General features: G+C 46.6%; 1 protein-coding gene across 4 annotated transcripts; it reads right to left on the bottom strand.

Moving 5' to 3' along the window:
• Positions 1 to 493: 493 nt before the first annotated feature.
• Positions 494 to 20,775, bottom strand: pikfyve (phosphoinositide kinase, FYVE finger containing). 4 transcript variants are annotated; one of them, XM_053440019.1, is made up of 43 exons: positions 20,649 to 20,775; positions 18,265 to 18,461; positions 15,401 to 15,559; positions 14,771 to 14,782; positions 14,121 to 14,230; positions 13,195 to 13,366; positions 12,889 to 13,096; positions 11,819 to 11,908; positions 11,581 to 11,737; positions 11,341 to 11,498; positions 10,943 to 11,054; positions 10,638 to 10,785; positions 10,150 to 10,314; positions 9,979 to 10,041; positions 9,745 to 9,874; positions 9,446 to 9,626; positions 9,281 to 9,355; positions 9,090 to 9,197; positions 8,835 to 8,975; positions 8,543 to 8,669; positions 7,601 to 8,457; positions 7,120 to 7,518; positions 6,475 to 6,575; positions 6,325 to 6,396; positions 6,066 to 6,237; positions 5,800 to 5,978; positions 5,390 to 5,503; positions 5,110 to 5,218; positions 4,807 to 4,961; positions 4,475 to 4,571; positions 4,217 to 4,274; positions 4,010 to 4,141; positions 3,809 to 3,929; positions 3,629 to 3,724; positions 3,394 to 3,474; positions 2,967 to 3,061; positions 2,831 to 2,890; positions 2,551 to 2,727; positions 2,176 to 2,279; positions 1,965 to 2,093; positions 1,415 to 1,676; positions 1,234 to 1,308; positions 494 to 1,128 (listed from the first exon to the last, which is right to left on the bottom strand). In XM_053440019.1, exons 2-43 carry the CDS (start codon positions 18,446 to 18,448, stop codon positions 1,013 to 1,015), a joined length of 6,261 nt encoding a protein of 2,086 aa, XP_053295994.1. In that variant the 5' UTR covers positions 18,449 to 18,461; positions 20,649 to 20,775; the 3' UTR covers positions 494 to 1,012. The 4 variants fall into 4 exon arrangements, with proteins under 4 accessions (XP_053295994.1, XP_053295995.1, XP_053295996.1 ...); XM_053440020.1 differs by having other exon boundaries at positions 18,265 to 18,464; positions 20,649 to 20,758; XM_053440021.1 differs by lacking the exon at positions 20,649 to 20,775 and adding an exon at positions 19,189 to 19,289.
• Positions 20,776 to 21,527: the final 752 nt, after the last annotated feature.

The following is a 21,527-nucleotide window of genomic DNA, read 5'->3' as shown; positions in this document are numbered from 1 at the left end:
CAAGGTGTGGGGGGGGGGGGGGGTCCGCAGCTTCTAATAAAAGGAAGGAGACTCATCAAGTTTGTTTTTAAAGTCCAATCACTGATCAAAAGTAGTTTTTCTGCCACAAATTCAAATTTCTCTATTTTAAATTATTTAATTGCATCCATCAAAACTGCAGCAAAGAAGTTTTTACTTGTTTTATAATTTGATCAATTTCAATAGTTTCCAAGAAACTAAGGTCAAAACAGATAAAGCACAAAAATAAACGATTTGTCAAATTCACAACTTGTTGAATGAAATAATTTGTTTTTTAACCTAAAATAATTGTTTTTGAAGACAAAGCAAACCAAAACAATTTTATTTTAATCTCCATTTATAAAAATTGGATCAGTTTTTATCGTGTTCAGCAGAATAAACAATTTGACAATTGATGAATAATTTCATGTTTTGTGATCCGTTGTTTTGGTAAATAAATAAAATAATGAACAAATAAACACAAAATGACAAAGTATCAAAACCAAGAGATTTTTAATTTTACACTAAAAGAAAAATAACATTTGGAGATTTGATCAGAACCAAGCTCTCGTCTCACAGTCACATCCAAACATCCGATCAAAACTAAAAACTGCATCATAACTGATCACTAAAATAAACAGGACATCTTCAGTGTTAATATTTTATAGTCACATCATCTCTGTACAATTACAAACTTTAAATTACATGAGTGAGTTTGTTTAAACTTAAACCACAGGGCCGACGTCTTCAGCTGAAACAGTTAAATTAAAGTCCGATGATTCCAGAGTTCGTCCCCGGTTTTAAAATCCGATTTAAATCGTGGTGATGCTGCGGCTGCAGAGCGGTTCTGCTCCTGTGGAATGATTCTGTGCTGAGTTCTGGTCCAGTCCCGTTTGCTTCCGGGTTCTTCTCCGTCGTTACTGGTTCCTCGAGTGTTGTGCGTGGAGAGTGTGAGCGGGACCAGCTGTGTGTGTGTGTCTGTGTGTGTTTGTGTTTCTGGACGCTCACGCACCGCTCAGCAGTTGACGCCCAGTCCGGTCCAGTGGTCCGGAACCATCAGGAAGTATTTGTCCATGGCTTCGCAGAACCGAGCTCGATAAAGCTCCGGAGACACGACGGTCGGCAGCTTCCCTGCAGACGCACACGGGACGTTAGAGACAGAGCGAGGGACGCTTACACTCTAAAGACGACAACGCTACATATACAATGGATTCATAAACAGGAAGTGGAGCTGACCTTGACCTCCCAGGATTCCAGTGGATTTGACGACCATCTCCAGTCTCTTGTCCCAAGTGAACGTCCGGATGTAATCTGCAGGAAAAATACAATTTAATTTCTGTTTCTGCGATTTACTGGACGATGAAGACAAAACCAGGACGAGTGTAAAACAACCACGTGATGCTAACGTGTCAGTCACCTATGATCCCGACCACCAGCTGGTCCGTGGCATCGTCCCGCCCCACCAGCAGGGAGTAGTCGATGATGAGGTGGCTGGACAGGAAGTAGGCGTCGCTGTGGATGGCGGCGCGCAGGATGGCCTTGCAGTGCGAGCGGATGTACAGCGGGTTGTCGTGGATCAGCTTCAGCAGGTTCTCGTCCAGCAGAACCACTTCACAGCTCTCCTTCCCCGAGTCCGTCTTCACGTTCCGGTTCCTCAGAGACCCCTTGAGGTCAAACACCTGCGGGGGGGGGGGGGGAGAGAGACAGGAAGTTGAGAGGAAAACCAGAAAATCTAACTTTCCCAAAACAGCAAAATGTAAAAGAAAAGAGAGAAGAAGAACTTTTCCAAGTTGATAGAGATTGAGGAAGATGCAGGATGTGATGCTTTTAAAGATATTATTAATAAATAAACTGGTTTTAACCCTGAAGATGGTGAATGTTGGAAGTTTAACTGGTAAAAAGAAACTTGATGCTCTAGAATCTCCACAGATTTGAGTTCCTCAGACTCTCGGCTCGGAGGATCTCACCTGAGCCATCTTGCGTCCATAGAAGAGATTCTCCATCACCAGCAGGTCCAGTTTCTTCTCCGTGTTGTTCTGGGAGTTCTTGTAACCGATCCGATAAACTCCCAGGATCTTTGCCAGCGCGGTCGGCCTCTGGGGAGCGAGAGGAGATAAAAGTTTAGTTCTGGCGAGTGGCAGTGAACTCCAGATGATGAGGATGTGAAGTGTGAAGAACCTTCTGCTGCACAGCTCCGGTGATGTAGGTGAAGTAGTTTGGAGCAAAGTCCAGGAAGGACTGAACCTCCAGTCGGGGCATCTGCTTCAGGATGAACCGGTCGTCTGACGGGACACACACAGGACAACACTCAACTTTTAAAACTCACATGAAACTTTCATCTACAACACATGAGGCAAAAAGTTCTGTCTCCAAACAGCAGGAAGAGGATTCTCAGATATTCAACGAAAAATATTAAACAGAGAAAAGAGGAAAATATGAACGATTAAAAGTTTGGAAACAGTGAATCTGCAAATCAGTTAACTGGATTTTTTTTTATATATAACTTGAATCTTATCTGTTGAACTTGAGGTCAAACCTCTGATGTAAACCGACCTTCTGTGGCGTAGAACACGGCTCCTGACTTGCCCCCCCGAGCCTGCCAGTTGACGCAGTGGGACAGCGAGCGGACGAAGTCCTCCTCGGCGCTCTCCATGATCTCCTCACGCATCTTGTGGAACTCCTCGGCGTAGTAGATCCGGCAGTAGAACCTGGCGTTGGCGTCGGAGAACTCTGAGAGTTCAGCCACAGACGAGAGGTTAGAAGATGATTGACTTTGTTTTACTTATTCTCAATGATTTGATCACAAAGACGAAGAAGAAGAAGAAACACTCACGAAGTTCAATGTGTGGATTCAACGTCTGTTTCTTCTGTTTGTCGCTCAGATCTGCTTCTTCTGTGAGAAACAACATTAACTGATCGGCTGCAACGTTCAAACGGAGGCTGTGAGTTTCTATCGGAGCAGAACTCACTGAGCGGGTCGGCGTCCATGCTGCTGCGGCTCTGAAGGGACGAGGCCGAGTCGCTGCCGGGCCGAGCCGGGCTGCTCCTCACACGACTCTCCGCACTGACACACAAAAACTCATTCTTACATCACTGACATCACAACAGATAGAGGTAACACAACTGGGACTCGACTGTTCTATGATCACAACATGTCCTCTGAGGATTGTGTAGATATTCAGTTCAAACTTTTACACAATTCAAATATTTCTCTCGATTGTAGTTTAAGAAACGATTCAACTGCTGCTGAGTTCTGTTCTTTACGACTTCCCAGAGAACAAAGTCTTCAAACCTCAGATTCGTCCGATCACCTTCAGGTTACAGATCACAGCTGTTTACACATCACCTGAGTTTCTTCATCATGTTCTCGTCTGGTGAACTTCACGTGATGTTTACCTGACGACCTGCGGAGCCTCTTCTCCTCCTGCGCTCGACACCTTGGACAAATCGTCCAGAGCCGTCTTGTATTCCTTACAGCTGCAACAACACAACAACACAACAACATTAGAACGTTCACAGTTTGAATTTTAAACCGACTCGTCTTCATCTCAAACTACATGTGTCTCGTGGTGTGAGAAGGTGAATCTAGAGGTGTGAGATGAATGGAGAAGATGGAGGAGGGAGGAGTCACCTGAGGGCGAAGGCGATGATGGAGCTCGGCTCCTTCTCACACACGGCGATGGGAACCCGCTCGTGCTCGTACATCAGGTAGTGTTTGTCCGGCTCGCTGTGGACAGAGGTCACATGACAGTCCAGACACACACTGCTTCACACGTATTGATACTGCTGGATATTTAAAAGCCGTCCTCACAATGGGATGGGGATGGGGTTGTAGCTGTTGCCAGGCAGGAAGTTGGCGAGGATGGCCTTCATGGTGGACTTCTCCTTCACCTGGCTGTCGGTGGAACCCACCAGGTGTCCGTCAAACACGTCTGAAAACCAGCAGAGACACAGATCATCAGACCAGAGGCGTCCACTGGGAGAGACGGTCTGTGTGAATCAGAGCTTCCACCTTCTGGGAGGCTGACCGAGTCCTGCTCCGTGAAGGAGGGACCGGGCGTGAGGGGCTCGGCTCCGGGGTCTCCCGGGGACGGCAGCAGGGAGGAGGTGGAGGCCGAGGGCATGGCGCTGAGGAGGCGGTCCTCTGAACGACAGAACAAACCACAGGATCAACACCAGCTCAGGTCCAACATGGAACCAGGATCAGACCCGACCTCACCTTTATCCCCGTTCTGAACCACGGGAGACGGGTTCCGAGGGGACGACTCCAGGGCGCTCTGAGGAAAACAACAACAACAACAATAAATATCAACAAACTACATTTAACCTGAATTCTATCCACGGCAGATCCATTTGAGTGTGGAGCTCTGGTGGGACGGCGTTCCTCTAATCCTCCACCAGCTTCTCTGGTCACATGGTATCTTTAAGGAAACCCCTCTGACCCGCCCAGCGACCCCAGTGGCTGATGGGTACTGACCTTGCTGTCGTCAGCAGCCGTCTGTCTGTGCCTTCCCGGGCTCGGGGGGACGGACAGACGCTTCCTGCCTTTCTCCTGCTGGAACAAGTCCTGCAGCCTGAAAGGGACAAAGTTGTGAGATTTGTTTATCAAGCTCTTGAGACACGAGATTCTGGAAACAGAGCCGGAGCCGGTTCAGGATAAAACTGAAGGTTGAGTTTTAGTCTGGACGAACAGAAACTGAAACAGTAACACACACGTGTTCACTTCCTACTGAGGCCAGTTTATTATTCCACGATGCTGTATTATTCCCTCATATCTTCAGATAAAGGTTCTTCAAGGTGGATGCTGACCTGGTGTTCCAGGACTGTAGCATCTCACACAGACCCTGTTTCTTCATCACCAGCGACTCCAGAACCGCCTGCAGCTGCTGAGGAGAGTCCACGCCACAGACCTGCAGTCGGGCCTGAAGCTTCTCGATCCAGCTGCGCAGCTCCGCCTCCTCCATCTGCACACACACAGACACCAGCCCAGTGAGACAACACACACCCAGAGCTGAGGACGTACCGTCAGACCACAGGAGAGTCTGGACCGGCTCGCCATTAGAAAAGGTTCGAGTCCGGTCGTGACCTCTCGTGCTACCAGGGAGAACCTACGTCCTTCTGAGCGAAGAGGTCCTCCATCTTCTCCTCTCGCGTCTTACTGAAGGTGTCCGTCTTGAGGGACGTGAGCCGGTCATCGATGGCCAGGTACACCTGAGTCACTCTGAAGGGAGACAAGGGGACGAGCGGGTGGGACATTAAACTCAAGATGAACTCCTCTCTGTCGTCTTTCCTCTAGAATCACACTTTAGAATTAAACCTCTTCACGTTGCTGATGTTAAACCAGGTTCTACTGATCAAGCTGGTTTATTATTAGCCTTGTTTGCTTGTTTACTTTAAGGAGAAGTCCTTGAGGTCCTGCTGCAGGCTGCCTTTGGACGGCCCCAGGTTCCTGATGGTGATCTTAGGACGAGGAAGACAAATCTCCAGCAGCCTCACTGAAGTGTAGCTGAGAGGGAAACAGGAAACACAGGTCGGTATTTGGGTTATTGCTTTTGAAACTTACTGTAGACTCTTCTTTCTGCATTTGTTTCATGTGTGGAGTCATTTAGCCTTTTAACTGATCTTTATATTTAAATACCAGCGGCCACAGTGTGGGAGATCAAAATAAAGCATAAAATGAAAACACCAGACTAATTCCTGGTAGTTTAACTGGAACCAAATTAGAAATCGTATTTTCTCTGTGTCTGTTCACATCCAACTTTCTGCCCCGAACCATAGATCGAGACACTTCCTGTGACCGACCTGAAGGACGCCACCATCTGGTTGTAGGAGAAGTACTGGTGGTAGTCTTTGTGCATGGAGTGTCCACACGGCTCGGCGTTAGCTCGCCTGGTGTACTGGTGCCCGTAGAAGCGAAGCTCCAGGTATTTGGCAAAAGACATCGACCACGAGTCGTTGGACAGAGGCACGACCGGAGTCACCTGAAGGAGGAGGAGACCATTCACAGTTTAAACTAGTCTTATTATAATAACATATTTATGTTTATGTCTCCGGGGGCGTGTCCTGACCTGTTTGCAGATGCGGCACCAGGAGTAGTTGAGGATGGTGTGTTGATACCCGGGCACGGGCGAGTCCAGCTCCTTCAGCACGATCTGCACGCAGCCGCTGCCGTGCACGAACCGCCGGATGTGGTGCACCATGGGAGTCTCACAGTACATACTGGGGCACTGGTAAGACGGCCTGGGAAACACATGGGAATCTCACATTATAGAATTATGTTTTAAAAAAACAAACTGATCTTAAAGTGCACTTCTATCGGTGTCTTACCTGAAACAATATCGCTCCAGGAAGATCCCCAGTGAGAGGTCGTTCTTACCGTAGAACTCCATCGTGACGATCCTGTGGGAAATAAAATCAGTGACCGCGACTCGATGAAAACAAGACGTGAGATTGTTCATCGGGTCTCGGAGCGTTTACCAGGGGCTGACGCAGGGGTTGGGAGAGTTGTTGGACTGAGCCGAGGAGCTGCTGAAGAGGACGCACAGTCTCTGATGGTTGACCGGGTTCAGACAGTCGAGCTGAGGAGGAGACAGGATCATGAGAACCAGAACCAGAACCAGAACCAGTTCAGTTCAGTTCAGGGTTTGTTTACATCATGAAACAATACAACTAATCCCCAAAGGGACGTCTAACTGTTTCTTGTTTTGTCCAAACTCCAACGATAAGACATTTACAGTGAGATGAATCCAAATCAGATCTGAAAAGCTGGGACCCAAAATCAAATCAAAGTTTATTGTCACATGGAATGTTTGTATTTTATAAAACTACACGCTCAGAATCCTCAGATCCAGAAGCAGGAACCAGCGGATTAAGACAACTGATCATAATCCGCTGGAGATTTACATTTTTCTCACTTTATGACTGGACACTGGGATTAACTCCCATAAAAGTTGATCTTATATACTCTTCCTGATGTTAAGAAACAAATGAATTCAAAATGATATAAATGAATTAGACAAATAAAAAGGCATAAAACTCAACAGAATATATACACATAAAGACTTATTTGTTGTTTTCAGTCATCCTCCTCCTCTTTAATGGATCAATCCGATCTCCGCTCACCTTGGGGGCCCAGCTCATATCACTCAGTTTACTCGGCTTCTCCTCTTCGCTGTCGGCCTTCACCGGGGCTCTGACCGGCCCCTCCCCCGCTCGGCTCTGGACCGGAGCCGCGGCCCCGACGCTGCTGAAGGGGTCGCTGACCTCCCTCTGCCGGATGCGTCCTCCCTTCGCCCTGTAGTCCGCCAGCATCTCGGCCAGACCCTGGGAGCCGTTCAGCTGCTCGATGATGCGGGTGCTGGTCAGACCGTGACAGGGCAGCACCTCCAGAGGCCGGGGGGGTGCACTGCCATTGGTCTGACCTCCGACCAGAGAGGAGGGGGCGGAGTCTTTGAGGAGTTGACGCTTTCTACGGCCGTCCCGCTCCTTCAGGTCTTTGTTGAGGAGAGGAGACAGGTAGACCTAGTGGACAGAGACAACACACAGGTCAGAGAAGTGCGTCCTCCTGTAAATGGAACAGTTGAACATCAGTAAAGTTTGGTACCTGTTCAGGGAAGTAATCCCTGCTGGGGCAGTTCATGCCGGCGGGGACGAGGAGGAACGGCTCTTTGAACGTGATGAAGGGAGAGATGCACAGGATGATGTCCTTCAGCTCCTGCTTGAAGACGACGGAGATGGACTTCAGGCGGTCGTCAAACGAGGCCACCTGCTCGGCCACAAACATCCCGGTGTCGTCCTGCAGGGGGTCTCGAAACAGCCGAGGAGTGGGCGTCTCTGATCCGTCCTCGTCCTCCATGCTGAGCGAATCCTCCTTGAAGAGGCTCCCCTCCTCCCTGGTGTCCCCCTCGGACGAGGGGACGAGTGTGTCTGAGAACGTCATGTCCTGGTCGTCCTCCATGAGAAAGGGAGGGGACACGGAGAGAGGAGGTGCAAGTGGACTGGAGAACGGCGAGGAGATCATTGTCCCCATGTTCATAGAGGGGGGGGATCTTGTTTTCAGTGCGTCCTGAAGACCGTCCATCTCAACATTTTTGGACAGAACCTCAGAGAGAAAGCCGTCCTCCACAGTCTGTCCATCCAGGAAAGAGTCTTCACTCCCTGACCTCTTCTCCTGACTCTCCCCGGTTGACTCCTTCCCTCCGCGGTCCTCCTCCACCTCCTCCTCTGCAGAGACGCTCTCCAGCAGGCAGGGGAACGAGGCACTCTGGGCCAAGCTGGGCGGCATGGCGAACTCGTCCATGAGGAAGGAGATCTCCAGCTGCGAGTGGTAGGCCACACACACCATGAGCATGATGATCTCCTTCACCCGCGCCAGCTCGTACTCCGAGGCGCCGCGCAGCTTGATGGAGCAGCCGAGGTGAGGAGGACAGCCCTCGAAGAACATCAGGGTTTTCACCTCGTCTACAGGGACAGACACAGAAGGACGTGGTGTGTTAATGTCCCGGCAGCGTTCACTGAGAGTCGAGTGTGTTGACATGGGTCTTACTGTTGGCCAGGGTGAAGGGCTGCATGTAGAACTTGTGGCAGGTCCCCAGACGAGGTTTGGTGAGCAGCTGATCCATGGACATCACCAGGTCTCCCTGCGTCATGTGACTCACCCTGTCCAAGACTTGCTGGACAGACAAAAGAGGAATAAGAGATGATCAACAATCAGGTGATGTCACGTAACCGTAAAGAATTCAGTTGCTCAATTATTCAAAATCCTTCACAGAGACGAGCTTCATCCACACAGAAGTTAACATCAGGTGTGAGGTCTGCAGCTCGGGGGCTGGACTGACCGGTTTCACGTTGATGACCAGGGTGATGCCGTGCTCCAGCAGCATGTCCTGAGCGATGCGGGACACCGTCTTCTCCACCAGCACCAGGTTGGGACGGACGTCCACGATGCGCAGGACGTAGTTCTTCAGAAACTCTCGTTCCTGAGGGAGAATCAATCAGAAAGAAAAAAATCTGAAAAACCGATGCAACAACAAACCAGAAGCAGACGTGTTGTTTCCTCTGAGACGTGTTGAGGATGAGACGGACTCGCTGACCTGCAGCACGATGGGGTCGATGCAGGTGAACTTGGTCTCCTCCCTGTACAGATACTCGATGGAGCACTTCAGCAGCAGGATCTTGGGGTTCTTGATGTAGGCGTTCATCTGTTTACAGGACGTTATAGTCAATTATGGCAGGCGAGGATATTTAAATCAATGTTCACTGAGCAGAAGAAGGTGGACTCTACCTTCTTGTGGGCGATGTTCTTGGTGCAGACGAAGCCGTTCACCACGGTGGAGTCAAACTTCCTGCCTCCAGAAATCTACAGCACACGAACAGAATCAGTTCTAATCTGAAAACACTCGGTGATGAAGTTTGACAGTTTGACTGATTCAGTGACACGGCCCCCGACCTTCTTGATGTGGACCAGCTGTCGGATGTCCATGTCGTCGTCACAGTTGCGGACGTCGGGCCTCACCGTCTGGACGACCTGTCTCACCACGGGGACGATGATGTCCCGCCAGGACAGAGACAGAGACTCGCTGTAGAGCAGCTGCTGCAGCAGCGCCATCATGTGGCTGTGGTTGGCCGAGCTGAACAACAAACAGGTTTTCATACTTTAAAATCCCCTTTGAAAAACTCCCACTGAACTGAACTGTGTCTCAGCTGTAGACAGATGAATGTAAATGTGTCTCCAGTGTGTCCACTCACAGGAGCCTCTCCATGGCCTTCTTCTCTCCGTTCTCCTCTCGGAGCTGGTCCAGGGAGCTGTGGTGCCAGCCCAGCGGAGTGAACAGCATCTCTTTGGCCTTTTCCTCCACACGACGGTTGAACAGAGACTCTGCAGGAACACGGAGTCACGGAGAAGAAGCAGGTTTTAATAACTGCAAGTTTCTCCTCTATGAAATCAACGAGGAAGGGCAGTGATGAGACGTGAGTTCTTACCCTTGATGAACGCGTCGCTCATGATGATGTTCTGTCCTCCGTCCTCAGACACGAGGAACTCGGCTGAAAGAGGAGAGAGATCACACAGATATGTGACAGTGAGACCCGGGGTAGTAACAGTGACGTGTGCACAGCGAGCCGGACACAGCTGGACCCACAAATGAAATGTACCTTTTTGCTCAGTAGCAGGAGGCACATGTGGATATTTGGACTGTTTCTTGATGTGGAAGTTGACATTGTTTTGCTCCATGTTGAGGTTGATGGAGGCCGCGGAGTCGCTGTCCACCACCGACTGGAGGCTGCTGACAGACGTCCTCTTGCTGGGGCTGGCCGAGTCTGGACAGTGACGGGTCAGTGAACCCACATTTATTTATTTCACTGCATGTCACATGTTTTTTCCATCCCTCTCTTTCTCACTCGCCGCCCACATTGAGTCTGGTTCTAGACGTTTATTCCACTTAATGATGGAGTTTTTCTCTCCACAGTCACCAAAGTGCTGCTCATGGTGGGAACTGTTGGGTTCTCTATACTTTCTAATGGTCTTGACCTTAGAAATGAGCAGCTACTGGCATTTTGATCCACAGAAGCCAAACCTGCAGACGAAGAGCAACGATCCAAACAAACACAGTTCATTAAAGCCGGAGACGGGAGGAACCTACTTGGCAACGTGTACTCGCTCTCGTCTGCAAGCTGCTCGGTGTCGCTGTCATCCACCTTGATGTCTTTGAACCAGGACGGCTCTGAATGTCCCTCCAGGGAGTTGACACTGTCGCTGTCTGGAGACGGCGTCTCGGAGAAGTCTGTGCTCTGGAGATCAGACAGAGCAACGTCACCATCAGCACATTTCACCTCCCTGAACAATGTGAGAACTATTTTAAGGTGTTTAACCGTGTTTAGCTTTAATCATTAAACGTCTTGTTTCCCAGAGTGCACGGCATTGAGCTGATCAGGAAAGGGTTCAAACCTGGAGGGGGCGGTAGAGAGCGTACTCGTCCCTGAACAGCTGGTCGTGGTGGGTGACACAATCCAGCCACCGCCCGTCCACCAGCGCCTGGCCTATGGCGATGGCCTGGGCCCTGCGGGTGGAGACATCAGCATGAGACACAAGAGGAAGTGCAGCTTTCGACTGGTATATGAATCAGACGAGTTAGTGATATATTTAATCCTCCTCTTTTTATTTCTCATGTGAAAATAGACAAACAAAGATAAAACTTTAAGTAATTCTTGAATCAAACTGCTAAAACTCATTGTTTTCAGTTTGTCACATGTGGTTTTCATTGTCATAAAAAATCTCTACTGGATCATTAAAGATATAAAACTATGAAGTACTGTGTAGAAGAGACTTGTCCAGTGAGATCCTACCTCGTGGAGATGGTGCCATTCCTCAGCAGCCAGTTGACCAGCTCCTTTCCCACAATGCAATTGGGGTAGGTCCTCAGCCAGTATCTGTGGTCCTGAAACTCCATCCCCGTGTTGTTGTGGCAGATTTTCTTCCACAGGTCCTTCAGCTGAGAGGAGTCCTGTAAGAAAAGATCAGATTGAACATCTCTGTGGACAAATCCAGATGAAACAAGAGGATGAGAGAAGGAGCGAAGCCGTCACCAGGAGGATCTTCCTCTCCTCCTCACTGTGGTCCAGCTTGGTGCCGCTCTTGGCGCCCGACAGGGCTCGGCTGGTGGGGGGGCTGACCGAGCTGTCGTAGGACGGCACCATGGAGGAGCCGGAGCGGTCCAGCGACAGGTTGGTCACACTGGCCGACCTGTGGGAGAGAAGAGGAACCTGTTGGTTTGACTGGCCTCGGCCCCTGAGCTTCACAATCCGACCCCAAGCAGCACCTGACCTCTTCCTCGCAGGCGACTTGCCGACGTCCTCCTGTAGAGTCGTCAGTCTGGAAGTGAGGCCGCTGCTCTGAGGCTCCTGGTGAATCATACTGACGCACACAGACACACAAACACACTTTGACTGGTGTCCTCTCGGCGCTGCACTTCCTCTACGTCAGGGTTACAGTCAGTGAATTTGAGCATGCAGAAAAACCTCCGGTCTTTACAGAGGTGGGAAGCGTCGGCCTTCACCCACAGAAAGCTAAAGCTCAGGCAGGTGTGAAAAAATGAATCAAACAAACAGCGACTCACTTCTTTCTCATCCCAATGGGAGTTTTTCTAGGCCAGGAGAGAGAGAGAGACAGAGAGAGAGAGAGAGAGGATACAGGTTTTCTATGAGGCAAGTTGACAGATCAAATAAGCAGCGAGCACACCGGCTCAAAACACCAGCAGCCGAACAGGCGGGGGGGTTAAAAAGCTTCATTTAACAGATTCCCTGTTTTATCCTGTGCATGGTTAATGAACTGTATCGTCAATAAGTTACTTAAATAGGAGGTTTGTGTGATTTAAAAGTTATTTATTAATTAGTTTCTGACCTCTTAGATCACAAGCTGACCCGAGTGAGTCTTCTTTTGTTGGTCCCTGTGTCTGGACAACTTGTAAAATGTCTCTCCACATAAAGTTCAGTTATTGTTGGATCTTCTACCTCATGTCTTTTTTCTGTTTTTGGATTTCATCCGTATCCGAGTAGGGACAGAAGGCTCCGTCTATTTCCTCATATGTATCTTACATTAGGCATCAATGAGCCTTTAGAGAGAACTTATGATCGTATGATTGTGTGTCTTAACCATGCACAGGGTCCAGAACAAACACACAGATGTTTTAAACAGCTGGAAATCAAGACGGAGAAAAGAGCGAGAGCTCAGCTGGTGAAAACTGGAAAAAAAGATGATGGCAGCGTGTTTCCATGACAAAATAATAACATGATAATACATCTGTTGAATTCTAATATAACAGAAAACAGATCAGTAAACTAGGGATTGATTTTGTGTCTGTGTGAGGAACACTGTGTGTGTGTGTGTGTGTTCACCTCTGCCACGTCAGGTCTTCCTCGAGGAAGATGTTCCTGCTGGACCTACGCCCCCCCACCGGCGTGCGCGGCTCGCTGGGCTCCAGCACGCACACGGAGCAGGGCGAGTCGGACAGGGCGCTCAGGTCCTCGCCGATGGAGCCCGAGTCGGCCGAGTGGGCGTAGTTCAGGGCGATCTTACGACAGTAGGTGCAGGCTCGTAGGTCCCCTGGAGAAACAGAGACCAGGTCAGAGAGACAAGAGGACGGGGGAGGAACTCAATCAGACTCATTCTGACCCAGTGTTGATCTTGAATACGCCACTGACCCGTGTAGCCCATGAACTTTCCGGGGATTTCCTGGTTGCAGCAGCGGCTGCAGAAGATCTGTCCGCACAGTCGACAGTGGTGGCGCCGGCGGAAGGTGGTGAACTTCTCATTGCAGTCGTAGCACTCTTTACACTGACTGTCTGGCATCCAGTACTGCTTCAGGTCGCTGTCCTGAAGAGACACATGAATATCATCAATAATAAAACACACAAGTTCAGACTTTCAGGTTGAAAGATTTAGTTCACACAACTTCCCAGAGATAGAAAAGTAAAACTCGAGCTCCAGTTTTTAAATCACGTCTCAGGAGGGAAACGAGGTCGAGTTCGGGATGAGCCTGAATAAATACAAGCATGTTTCACTGTGGGTGACAGGAAACAAGTCCTGTTGACTGATGAATCCACATTTGAGATTTATTACAAGAACAGAAGTGTGTATGTGAGGAGACGAACAAGAGGGAGAATGATGCCACTTGTTAATGTCCTGTTTTATATCATTACAGAGGACAAGGAAACTCCAGTCTTATCGGATTAACTGATAATGACCCATGACAGCTTTATAACTCTGGAGATGCCCCCGTGAAGGAAAGAACATCGTGACAAGAAAATAAATCACATTCTTAAATATATATGTTTAAATATCACTCATACATAATAAACGTTACAAAATACTAAAATACAACTATAACACACTGGTTTCTCATGTTCTGGTATCATAAGTGAACACAGAGAAGGACAAGTCGATGAAAGGTTTGTTTGAAGGATCTGTTTTCATCCCTCGAGTTCCAGGGACCAGGAGTTTACACATTCAACTTCTTTACACACAACACTAACCGAGACACAAACAACGACGGTGGAAAGTGAGGGCAGGGATTTGTTTACCCGTCCGTAAACAAGTCTGAGTTTCAACAGGACCAGGAGTTCAGTACCTGGCTCTTTCCCTCCATGATCTCCTTCAGCCTCTTCAGTGCAGTCCGGAGTTGAACGGCTGTACGAGGGTCATGGTTGCTGAGAGGTGCATCTGCTTTCCTGCTGCCGTCTAGATTCATCCACATGTACACACACACACACACACACACACACACACACAAATAAATACACTAACTTCACTTTTTCTTTACAATCCATCCTGCTGCATTGTCAAATGCTTGTGTTAGATAAATTGAAGACTTGCTCTGAAGTCGTCTTCCTCATGTCGGTTTAACAGATCCCAGCTCAGTGACAAACATTTGACAACGCACTTCCTCATCTTATGAATAAGTTTGGCAAAAAGTTGCAAATGTGAATTAAAAGTATCACATGATGCAAGTAGCACATGATCACTCAAAAAAAAGAAACTGGCCAAGGAACAAAAACATGTTGAGCATAATTTTTGTTAGCTTCAAAATCATTCGAGTCATTAGTACCTGAGTGGAAACCTCAGGGCAAACCAAAGACCAAGAGAAAGCACTGCATTGACAACGCAAACATCAGAACACACACACACACGCATGCACTCAGACACACAACACGGTTTGAGTGGGGTTGAGTTGTTATAGTCAAGCTAAAAAAAAACAGCAAAGTGCAGAAGGCCCCTCACCTGGCCAATCCACTGGAATCAGAAAAGACATGAGAACGGTCGTTACAGCCTGAACACGCATTCATCCTCCTCATGAATAATACGATTATGAATAATAATAAATCCCTTCGCTTTCCTCTGGTCTTAAGAATCTTCTGTAATCGAGGGTTAATTAAAAACCTGAAGGAAACTAGACTAAGAAGAGTAAGAAAACTTTTGACGTCAATGTCAGAAGACAGTGAGGAATGAAGACAATGTTATCAGTGGCCTCTGATTAGTTCATTCAATACGTGACTGAGGCCTTAAATCTACTTTAGAACTTTCAAATATGAGATGATGAACATATGTGACAAGCGAAGACACATATAAGCAAAGCCTTTTTAAAGATACATAAAAATATATATATCACACTGTAAAATTACATATTTATATATATATATATATATAAAATAAACAAAATCCTTGCAGGACTTGTTACCACAACAGCTGAATAAGTTGTTAAATCCTGAAAAACAGGACTAGAAACTAAAAAATAAGAGTTTCCTGTGAACGTTGTTCATCACAAACCTGTTTCTTATTTGAGTCGACTCTGTAACACACACAAGCCTGTAACCTGTACTATGTGTGTGTGTGTGTGTTTGTGCGTTTTACCTGAGGCCAAGGATGTGCGTCTGACGTGGTCCCCGTGTTGTTTCCGGTGAGAGCCTGAGCCGTAGAGGGAGTGGGAGGGGCTTGTGGACCAGCTCCTCCTGTCTGACAGGGGAGAAGGGGACGGCACATCTGCAGCTGCTGAGGGAGGACGTCCCTCATCTGTTCATACAGAGACACACACAGAGACACATGCACACACACAGACACACACACAGTGGAGACAACAAGGGGATGTGATATTTATTAATTCCTAAATTCTACAATTGCATTGAAGCTTTCTCAGAACAGCAAAAGCCACATTTATTTACAGTCTATATTTAAAACACATCAGATTTAAACAAATATCCAGTTTGTTGTTGCTTCCCTGCGTTCTAATGTAATTACATTCCAGTGCAGCCCCTCCTGTAATCTCCTCTGTCAGCAGGTCAGGGAGGTTCACCACCTTCAGGGCTGCTGTGATGCCGGCTGCTGCTCAGGGCCCAGCACCGTGGAGGCAGCAAACTCACGAGTCATGTGGCTCAGAGGCCGGCAATTCAAATCACATGACCCACCAGACTTGTGGCTTATTAAACTGCCTGAACTTTGGAAAAGATTTACAGATATAGCGTTGCCCTTTTAAAGTCAGTCCCACAACTTAACTCACTTTTCATTCACTGCACACATCAGGGATTAATGTCTTCATACTTTTATTTTAGTTTCTCGACAAGGAGATATGTTCCTCTAAAATATTAACACAATCTCCTGCACATGAAGAAAACTTCTTCTTTGTAAAACTGTGAGCTTTGTATGACGACTCTTTGTGTGCGATTGTTAAATATTTACTGTGACTTGTATAGGTTGTAAAGTTTTAGTCAGGACTGATACAAAATCATCATGAAAAGATTTTTCCCCATCGTAAAAGATATGTGAAGGATACAGAAAATGTTAATTTAAAGATTTTCTGTTTGTACACTAAGGAGAAGGTGTTAAGCTGATCCTTCATGTCCTGAAATGTATGATTCCAGGTTTGTCTGGTTGTGACGTTTTTGTGTAGCACGTTTTTTAGGAGATGTTGATCCAGGGTCACATGACTGATCTTGATCTTCCTCAGAAAGAGAAAAATACAGCTGAACTTTTCATATCTTTTATATCAGTGATGGTCATTTGACTGCATTTTTAAAGTTATTTTCTAGTTTCACCAACATTTACATCACAGTTCACCCGTTCACACAGTTAGGTCCATAAATATTTGGACATTGACACAATTTTCATCATTTTGGCTCTGTACACCACCACAATGGATTTGAAATGAAACAATCAAGATGTGCGTTAAGTGCAGACTTTCAGCTTTAATTTGATGGTATTTACATGGTATAACTAATATAATCATAAATGTAATTGTCACTTTTAATACTTGGTTGCAAATTCTTTGCAGTCAATGACAGCCTGAAGTCTGGAACCCATAGACATCACCAGACACTGGGTATTGTCCCTGGTGATGCTCTGCCAGGCCTCTACTGCAACTGTCTTTAGTTCCTGATGGTTTCTTGGGGCGTTTTCCCTTCAGTTTTTCTTCAGCAAGTGAAATGCATGCTCAGTTGGATTCAGGTCAGGAGATTGACTTGGGCATGGCAGAACATTCCACTTCTTTGCCTTAAAAAAAACTCTTTGGTTGTTTTCCCAGTATGCTTCGGGTCATTGTCCATCTGCACTGTGAAGCAACGTCCAATGAGTTCTGAAGCATTTGGCTGAATATGAGCAGATAATATTGCACAAAACACTTCAGAATTCCTCCTACTGCTTTTGTCAGCAGTCACATCATCAATAAATACAAGGGAACCAGTTCCATTGGCAGCCAGACATGCCCACGCCATAACACTACCTCCACCATGCTTCACTGATGAGGTGGTATGCTTTGGATCCTGAGCAGCTCCTTCCCTTCTCCATACTCTTCTCTTCCCATCATTCTGGTACAAGTTGATCTTTGTCTCATCTGTCCATAGGATGTTGTTCCAGAACTGTACCGGCTCTTTTAAAGGTCGTTTGGCAAACTCTAATCTGGTCTTCCTGTTTTTGAGGCTCACCAATGTTTTTGATCTGGCCAACTGTTGTGAAGGGGTTTTTCTTCACCAGGGAAATAATTCTTCTGTCATCCACCACAGTTGTTTTCCGTGGTCTTCCGGGTCTTTTGGTGTTGCTGAGCTCTCCAGTGCGTTCTTTCTTTTTAAGAATGTACCAAACAGTTGATTTTGGCCAGACCTAAAGTTTTTGCTATCTCTCTGATGGGTTTGTTTCGATTTTTCAGCCTAATGATGGCTTGCTTCACTGATAGTGACAGCTCTTTGGACTTCATAATAAGAGTTGACAGCAACAGATTCCAAACACAAATACCTCACTTGAAATGAACTCTAGACCTTTTATCTGCTCCTTGTCAATGAAATAACGAGGGAATAACACACATCTGGCCATGGAACAGCTGAGCAGCCAATTGTCCAATTACTTTTGGTCCCTTAAAAAGGGGGTGCCACATATAAAATGTGTTGTAATTCCTACACCGTTCACCTGATTTGGATGTAAATACCCTCAAATTAAAGCTGAAAGTCTGCACTTAAAGCACATCCTGATTGTTTCATTCAAAATCCATTGTGGTGGTGTACAGAGCCAAAATGATGACAATTGTGTTGAGGACTGGAGGAGCCGGGAATCTAACCACCAACCTTCTAACTCTCACCCCACTCTCTCCACATCTTCTACTATCTTCAAGCTTCTACTTTCACACAGGACAACCAAAACTAGAATATCGATACACAATGGGGCGACCTCTGTCATTGTGTGGGTTTGTGTGTGTGTGTGTGTGTGGTTGTGTGTAGACATGCATCCCTGACCTTTGTTGTTGAAACGAAACAGGTTGACGAAGGAGCTGTAGGCCGAGCGCAGAGGAGGCTCATCCTGCTCCGGGGTCAGGGGTTTGAAGTGGGTGAGGTGGGAGGGGCTGGTGGGCGAGAGGACGGGCGGCTCCACGCTCCACTCCGTCGAGGACGAGGACGAGGACTTGTCCTCAGCAGCCATGTTGCTGCTACTCCTGCTAGAGCGGGAATACAACAAGTTTAGAGTTTGTGTTTCTTGTGTTCCAGTTTGAATGTGTGTGCTTTCATGTGCTTCCTTCATCAAACTGGGACAGGTTCTCGAGACCAGCATCCGTCACTGGTCATTTCCCAGATCAGGTTTTTTTAATAACATCGGTTATGGTAAAAACAAACGACAACTGCTACATGAAGCGGCACGTGGCAGTCATGGTGTACACAATCAGCCGTGAACATAAAAATGAAACTATAATAAATCCGCTGTAATAACCAGTCATTATCTCCAGGGTCCATCAGGAATTAACATTGACAACAATCACAGAATGTAAAACCTTCTATAAAGTCCCTGATCTGAAAATCAACATGTTTTATATGTTTCTGTAGAATAAAAATAATCCTATGACGTTTGTCCTCTGATTTTATTCTGTCACTCTTAAGTTTCCGTTTTCCTTCAACAGGAAACAGACGTTTTAAGAAGACAGCGACCAAAGCTGAAGATGTTTCTTTAAAATACACAAAGTGTTTACACATCATCTTTCACACTCAACGTCAGAAATTAATTTAAATACAGATCGACCGACACACGCGCTCCTGAGGAGACCGGGCGGCGGGGTGAGGTCTCCGGCTGCCTCGACCCGACCGAGCCGCTGCTCACACCGACACCATGATCCGTTAACACCCGAGAAAAGAACCAGGAGTTAACCCGCGAGTCCCCGTCACACTCACCCGCTGAACGAGCTCCACCGACTCCTCCGCGTGAAGTCACGGTGCTGAGACCAGAGGAGAAGGAGCGAGAGGAAGAGGAGACGGCGGCAGAGTCACGTTCCTCACATCATCATGTGATCATAACAGGACGTGACTCCACTGTCCGGAAGTGTCAGAGCCGGCCGGGCCCTGCACGTACAGCCTGGATACGAGACTATACCCGAACCCTGCACCCGAACCCTGCACGGACAGTCTGGATACGAGCCGATACCCGAACCCTGCACCCGAACCCTGCACGGACATGGGACCTGGACACCGTGCGGAGCCTGTGCACGGATAATGTGCACGGGATAATGTGCACGGGATAATGTGCACCGGATATTGTGCATAGCAATAGCGATATAAGATAAGTGATTATTTGAATTGTAAAAATAAATATCTCATGTTGGGCTACTTTAAATAAATATGAATAAATATATATTCAGGGCTGAGGGATAAAATAGTGTCAATATTCATTGCAATATAATTGCATCAATATCCATATAACAAATGTGCAATATATGTGTAATAAAGATATTAATAGTGAAAGATGGTTACTTTTTAATTATTATACATGGCTACTTATTCATTAAAAAAAGATCATATTCAATATGAGCAAGTTATGAGTGATATAGTGAAAAAGAAGTGACTTTGCCTTTATTATTCTCAGAAATTCTAAAGTAAAATCATCTGAAACTTGACAAAGTGATAAGAGTTGAAATATCTGTGTCACCTCTCAACAGAAACAACCAGCCATTTGAAACACAACCACTTTTCATTCAAACCTGAATGAAGCAGACTGATGTCATTTTTGATAAATGTTTAGAGTAATTAACAAACTCTCATACCTGTTGTCCATCATTTAGGCTGCTTGACCCAACTCAGCATTAATAACACACTTAGAACTTGACCTTCTATGTAAAGAGCCTAGAGATCATGTGTATGATGATTTGTGGCTCTACACACACTTCATTTCTTTGTTGTCATTTTGCTTTAACACGTAAACACCAACATGTCCCAGAGTCTTCAGTTCCTCAGATCCTCTCCAGACGTGTGTTCAGTGCTAAACCTGCTCCTGGACGATGACACACAGAAAGTGGAGCTGATCTAAAGAACCACAAACTGACTTCAGACCCGTTTGGTTGATTTTCCAGCTGAAACAGACGTTTAGCTCGTTTCATCGAGCTCAGCACCGCAGCGCTTGTGTGCCGGTGAATTCTCTAACAGTCCGTTTGCATCTTAATGGACGAAGCGAAGACGAACGACAGTTTCATTCACAGCAAACGCGACAAACAGCCGGTTGAACTACGAGAGAGCTAGCGTTAGCCCCGGCTAGCTCTCCTGGCTAACGTTAGCCTCCTGTGCTAACTAGCTGCACTAACTTTCCGTCCTGAGCAGCAGGATGAGTCAGGATCGTGGCGCCAGTAGAAACTGGGACTCACCCGTTGATGTTGAGTCTGGATCACATCCCTGAACGAAGCGCCGCGGACCAGAGGACGAGAAGTAAACAGCTGGAAACAGACCCGACCAGTCCAACCCCGCACCCGCTCTGTTGTGATCCACACAGGACGGGCAGCCGAGCCCAGAGACATCGATGGAACAAGTCTTCTCTCGTGAAAGAGCGCCTCCTGTGGTCAGATTGAGGGACTGACCTAAAACAAGTGAGGGGATGTTGCTATTAGTATTTATTTTATTATTTGAGTGAAATAGTCGTAAATAATTAACTTGGGGTAGGAAAAAATGAAGCATGAGGGAAATAAGGATTCAATGTAATTCATTTTATTTTATTTGTATGACACAAAATCCTGATGTACATTCTAAGATATAATAAGATAAGATGAAACGAGACCAGACCAGACCAGACCAGACAAGATAAGATAAGATAAGATAAGATAAGATAAGATAAGATAAGATAAGATAAGATAAGATAAGATAAGATAAGAGATAAGATTCGTATTAATCCCAAAGGAAATTATTGTGCCAGCTTGCTCCAAGATTAGTGTATCAATAATATATAATATAATATAACAGAAGTAAGAATATAAATAAGTATAAAACAAGCAAGTTACATGAGACAGTAAACAAATAGAAAACAAAAGTTGCAGAAAGTAATAGTCAAATAATATGATTCAATTAATATTATTATCCCACACAAGTAGTGATATTGCACATGAAAAATTTAAATAATAATTATGTACTTTAACCTTCATGTAGTGTTTTCTGTTTGTGCTTTTGTGACTTTTCGTTCTATTTAATCCTGTTATTGTTTAACACGCCCCCTCCTGCAGGCCACACCCCCTCGCACATGCGCAGACGCTCCG

This window comes from Pleuronectes platessa, chromosome 14 (assembly GCF_947347685.1).
Source record: "Pleuronectes platessa chromosome 14, fPlePla1.1, whole genome shotgun sequence".
Taxonomy (NCBI): domain Eukaryota; kingdom Metazoa; phylum Chordata; class Actinopteri; order Pleuronectiformes; family Pleuronectidae; genus Pleuronectes; species Pleuronectes platessa.
Note: the sequence above shows the minus strand (reverse complement) of the source record. Positions and strands in the feature narration are given on the sequence as shown.

Excerpts from the sequence above, each read along its gene's own strand:
- pikfyve (XM_053440019.1), bottom strand. The coding sequence starts at position 18,448 with ATGGCTGCTGAGGACAAGTCCTCGTCCTCGTCCTCGACGGAGTGGAGC. Across the intron at positions 9,875-9,978 it reads GAGCGACGCGTTCATCAAGG|AGTCTCTGTTCAACCGTCGT; the intron begins GTAAGAACTCAC and ends GTGTTCCTGCAG. Across the intron at positions 8,670-8,834 it reads TGGTCATCAACGTGAAACCG|CAAGTCTTGGACAGGGTGAG; the intron begins GTCAGTCCAGCC and ends TTGTCTGTCCAG.